This window comes from Octopus bimaculoides, chromosome 4, assembly GCF_046866305.1.
Source record: "Octopus bimaculoides isolate indiv1 chromosome 4, ASM4686630v1, whole genome shotgun sequence".
Taxonomy (NCBI): domain Eukaryota; kingdom Metazoa; phylum Mollusca; class Cephalopoda; order Octopoda; family Octopodidae; genus Octopus; species Octopus bimaculoides.
Genome location: NC_142931.1, coordinates 25,619,652 through 25,625,651, shown reverse-complemented (window position 1 = coordinate 25,625,651; position 6,000 = coordinate 25,619,652). Strand labels below are relative to the sequence as shown.

General features: G+C 34.6%; 1 protein-coding gene across 50 annotated transcripts in view; it reads left to right on the top strand.

The window, feature by feature from the left end:
• The window catches only part of LOC106881120 (rap guanine nucleotide exchange factor 6), a 457,078-nt gene that overhangs the window by 428,611 nt on the left and 22,467 nt on the right, over positions 1–6,000 (top strand). For all 50 annotated transcript variants that reach the window (XR_016241432.1, XR_016241438.1, XR_016241437.1 and 47 more), the window contains one exon: positions 2,405–2,590. Coding sequence is in view for 43 of the 50 variants with exons in the window: in XM_089350570.1 (XP_089206696.1) it covers positions 2,405–2,590 (186 nt within the window). In the remaining 7 variants the exon portion in view is untranslated. The remainder of the gene's footprint in view (positions 1–2,404; positions 2,591–6,000) is intronic.

Here is a 6,000-nt window from a genome sequence, read left to right as displayed (position 1 = left end):
TTGTGAATAAATATTAAGACTGTTGAGTGTTTATATACATTTTTCTTATAAATTCCACTCAGCGACCAAGGTATCACATAAAGTGAATGTATCTCTTACTGAACTGATAATAGAACTATGGTTTAAATGACTACATAACAATACTTTACAACTTGACTCTTAGTGAAACCTCAGAGTAAGTGTCATGTATCATTTTGACCTCTACCATACAAACATTTAAACGATAGTTTGGAGATTTTGTTTTTGATACATGACATAAACTGTAAGCACTATGGCCACTTGTATGAAGTTTAATTTTTTAAAGTAATTCTGTGAACAGTTAGTTATTCATTGTAGTTTAAATAAACTCTGTTGATCGTTTTATAATTTATATTTGTTGAGATGGAAATTTCTACAACTTGTGTTTGTGCACTCTTTTATTTCTTTAGTGAACTCTTTATCATATGTTTAATTCTATTTTCCAAATCTATTTTTTCACTTACTTGCTGTGTATTCTATCTGAAACATTCTCTCAAATTAAATTATTCTTAATAGTAAGTAACAAAACAATGTTGCTAAAGTAAAACCTAATTCTTGATTGCGACCACAATAAATTTCTCTTTTTGCTGGTAACCAACCTAAAAAAAGGAGGTAAAATAATTGGGATACTCATTATTGAAGCAGTAGAATGTATCTGGCTGATGCTCAGATCGTAGTTTATTTTAATATTTAACAAAAACAGCAGATTTTTAATCCCAAAATGATTTGAATTGTTTTATGTTCTTTTAAAGAGGTTTGAGGAAAAAAACTTTTTTGAGGTTTTGAAAAGTGTGCTAGAGTAATAATTCTACCTATATATTGGTTTCAAATTTTGGCTCAAGGCCTGCAATTTCGGGGAAGGGGGTAAGTTGATTACATTGACCCCCAGTGCGTAACTGGTACTTATTTTATTGACCCTGAAAGAAAGAAAGGCAAAGTCAACCTTAGTGGAATTTAAACTCAGAACGTAATGACAGATGAAATGCTGCTAAGCATTTTGTCCAGCGTGCTATTGGTTCTGCCTGCTCACTGCCTTAATTCTACCAAATATATTAGAAAGATGATTCGTTATTTCACGGATGTGTCTTTAAAATTTATTAAGTCAACAAAATTTGATTTGTCAATATTTTGAAGACTTCAGTGTTTTAGGCTGTTTATATTTTACTATTTTTATTATTTCAATTACTAAAACATCAAGGAACACAACACAACACACACATTTAATATTTTCTATATAGCCTGCATTTTACTCATCATAAGTTATTGACTGCAGATCAGAAATATATTGGCACCTTTGGAGAGTATTGCATCTTTCAGCAATGCTTACAGCATAGCATGCTTTTCTGACTCTATATCTTACTTTCATAATTGCAGTAACCATGCTAACAAGGGGTAGCTGCAACTGCTTAATTATTTGATAGCAATTGTACTTTATCATTAGCTGAAAAATAATATTTTTTTCCTGCTCACAACTTCAGCCTTCACTTCAGATGCTTATGCTATGTCTATGGTTAAGGCATTATGTGCTTCTTTCTACAGTTTTCCATTTGCATTGGTAGGAGAATGTGTATAGTATGCCATTTCCACTGGAAAGAGTGCACATATGTGACAGTGTGGTGAGACACTGCTTTTCCAAATACTACAAAAATCTACTGAAGATTACTGTTTCTAGATTCCTTGACACTAGCTTGAAACTATGGTACAGAAGTAACTAGACACTAAATCTCTATGTATCTATTAATAAATGTATATATGAGTGTGTGTGTAAATATATAGATACATGCAATTATATAAGATAAAGAAATGGATCTGCTGTTGATTTTGATGTGTATTCCAGTTGTTTGATCACCTGGCTTCTCTCCTCATTAAATTAGTGTCAGTAACTGAGTATAGTTGTATTCAGAATGTAATTCTCGCACAAAATCAGCAGAGCACAGTGTGTGACAAGACTGGTCTTTTGATTTACAGGTGCAGGCCATCAGATTGCCTAGCACACAGTTTCTACCTTCTTGGTTACACTCCCAAGGCCCTATGTCAATCTATCCAAAGCCATTCTAAAACACATATACTCATGCTGCCCTACAGTCGGGTCAAGATTGGCACCTTTTGATAGTGAAACAAACGCTTTAGCCACCCAGTGATGCTTATGCACCCACTTGTTTACACACACACACACCTTGATGTTTATCATCACAAGAGGATTTACAAAAATCGGATCATAGATTGGTTTCATAATGACATCTGTACACTCTTTCTGGTTCTATCTTTCTCTCTTCCTCGTCTGATTATGTGTGTAATTTATAGGAAATTGCCTGTTGTTAGATGTTTTCATTTATGCCAGTCCATTGTAGTTGTGAGCTGCATTTAGAGTTATTATTGTTACCAGGTTCAATAGGTTCATCTGAATCTGCAAGTCCAACTAGTAGTCTGAACAGCTACCAGCACCAGTACGAAACTGATTCTGGACACAACAGCATTGCTTCCTCCAACTTTGATAGTCGCAGCACCAGCTCGATTGGCTCGTCCAACTCTCCAACTCCAGCTAGACGTATCAATCATGTTCCACAGAGCGGTAAGGCCTGTCTCTAAAATTCTTTGTTAATTTTGTCATGTGAAAGTTATCTCATTATTATTATCATTATTATCATCATTATTATTATTATCATTATTATTATTATTATTATTACTTTTTATTTAACGATGTCCTATTATAGTGAAATATGGAGTTCGTATTCGGACAGTATTTGGCTATTTCATGTAGAATTATCTTGATTGTTCAAAATTTCCAGGTCAAATAATTTTTTTTTTTTTCTTTCCAATTTTAATATTTTTTCATTTCCTTCACTGAAATTATTGCAATATAGTATTATGTTGGTAGTGGAGTTTTGCATGCCCTATTGTTATGTCACTGTGTATATTTTTCACCAATGTGAGCAGTCTGAGCAATTCCAAATTTAATTTCTACATGTAGTATATATTTATAGGCCACAATGTAAAAAAAAGTCCCAAGAAGACTCACAATTATATATATACATATGTAATTTGGTGTGTATGTGTGCACAGTTGTGTGTATATATATATGTACATGCATATGTCTGCGTGTGTGTATATGTATTTATGTATGCATCTCACAGCGCTTGTGTGTGTGTGTGTGTATACGTGTGTGTGTGTGTGTGTGCATATAATGTTCACTGTCACACATCTATGTGCATGTTTTGCATGTATGTGTGTGTACATATATGTATACATGTATATGAATGTATGTGTATATAGGCATGACTGGATATGTGTATATGTATTATGTATTACACATACTGTTTTCCCCCATTGTCTTAACACATGCAAAAAAAAAAGAAAGAGTTGTGGAAAAGTTTTATTTGAGAATTTTTGATAATAAATATTAAAAAAAAAAAAAGAATGAACCAATTAGTATTTAATGAAATATGTTTCTTGGAAAACTCAATTTCAACTTACATATATAGAAATTAGGTATTTAGATGAATAAGATCTTGTCTAAAAACCCTGTGAAATTACTATTTTTCACAAGGTGTAATGCATATATGAGTAAAGTTAATCAAAAAACCAACAAAAGTCTAAGGGATATTCACACCTAATATTATTAGGTTGACTCTCAAAGAAGGTAAAAATTTATAGAATAAAAGTATAACATTTTGGATACAATCCTTTACTGAATACAAGAAAGAAGTACGGAAAAAGACAAGGAAGTGAAGAGAGGAAACCAGAGTGATCATTGGCTTCTAATTTGAACTGCTGCTGTAGCTGGTTGTGCTTAGATATATATATATATATATATATATATATCATGACCCGGCAAGCCAAGTAAGATCGTTGCCAGTGCCCCTGGACTGGTTCTTGTGCGGGTGGCACATGAGATGCACCATTTTGAGCGTGGCCGTTGCCAGTACCGCCTGACTGGCTCCTGTAGGATTTTCGAGCGAGATCGTTGCCAGTGCCCCTGGACTGGCTTGTGCGGGTGGCACATAAAAGACACCATTTCGAGCGTGGCCGTTTTCGTGCGGGTGACACGTAAAAGCACCCACTACACTCTCTGAGTGGTTGGCGTTAGGAAGGGCATCCAGCTGTAGAAACTCTGCCAAATCAGACTGGAGCCTGGTGTTGCCATCCGGTTTCACCAGTCCTCAGTCAAATCGTCCAACCCATGCTAGCATGGAAAGCGGACGTTAAACGATGATGATGATGATGATGATCATGGTCACTCTTTAAAGTGAGAGTAAACAATTAGTATATTTTTGTCGTTCATCCTCAACAAAATACATCTTTTTCTATTTGATACCTGCAGAATTAAATTTAACAAACATAGCTTTGTAGAAATACTAATCAATTATAATTTTAGGTTCATAGATTATATATTTTTTCTATAGTAAATTTTACTCCTGCTTTGTATGTAAAAAGCTAAGGGGAGAAAAACATGTACATTTGTACTGTGGTTTTATATTAACATATAATTAATATTATTATTGTTCTTAGTGGATTGGTGTAATCGTTAGAGTCTTGCAGATTGGCAGAATTATTAGGGCATTGGACAAAATTCCTTGTGATATTTAGTCATGGCTCTTTATATTCTGAATTTAAATAGTTAAGGTTGACTTTGTCTTTCATCTTTCTGGGTTTGCACGTAAAAAGCTCCATTTGAGCATGGTTGTTACCAGTCCCACCAGACTGGCTGCCGTGCCGGTGGCATGTAACATGCACCATATGAACATAGTTTACGCCAGTGCTGCCTGACTGACCCTGTGCTGGTGGCACATAAAAAGCACCATTCGAGTGTGGTCACTGCCAGTGCTGCTTGACTAGCTTCCATGCTGGTGGCATGTAAGAGGCACCATTTGAGTGTAGTCAATGCCAGTACTGCCTGACTTGTTCTCGTGCTGGTGGCACATAAAAAGCACCCACTACACTCTCAGAGCAGTTATTGTTAGGAAGGGCATCCAGCTGTAGAAACCTTGCCAGATCAGATTGGAGGCTGGTGTAGACTTCTGGCTTGCCAGTCCTCAGTCAAACTGTCCGACCCATGCCAGCATGAAAATCGGATGTTAAACGATGATAATGATGTCAAATACTGGGGTTGATTGAATTAATTAACTCACTCTTCAAATTTCTGATCTTTTGTCTATAGTAGCAACAACTGCTATTATAAAGGCAATACTGACATTGTAAGGAGCTGAAATCCTTCAAGGGTTTAGTTTACTTTTTACCTTACCTGCTTTTTAGCACTCAATAAAATAGGTATCAGTCATGTACAGAGATTGATTAAATTGACCACAATTAATTCTTCCTCAGTACCTGCAAATGTTAGAAATCCTTATTCAGAAGTTACAAATCATTGTTATGGGTAGCGTAATGGCAGAATAAGTAATGTTAGAGTAAATCCTTTACAATATTTACTTTCTTCTCTCTTCATTCTGAGTTCAAATCCCACCAGAATTAATCTTGCCTTTCATTTCTCAATGGCTGATAAAGTATGTACCAGTTATATTATAAGGCTATTTCAATTAACTATATTCTCTCTCTTACAAATTCCTAACCTTGAACCAGTGTAGGAGCTCATTGTATTATCAGACTCATAGAGGTAATCAGGATTACGAAGTATTGGACTAAATGATAAAATGCCTGCATTGCTTCTTCTTTTGTTTGCAGTTCAAATTCTACCTACATAAATTTTGTCTTTCACTTATTTTTGTGGTAATTTAGAATATATAAACATTTTTAACATTATGGAATTGATTGCCCTCTTGAATAACTAACCTTATCTTCAGTTAAAAGAAATCCTTAATTTACATAGACAAGTTTCACAGATTACTGCATTTGTACATTGATATGTCAAATTTAAAGCTTGTGTTTTCTACTCCTGTCAATCAGAAAATAGAAATAGCACCTTCTGTAGCCTAAACTAATTAATATTGGTAAAGGAGTCCAAATGCTTGACATGTTAAGCATTTA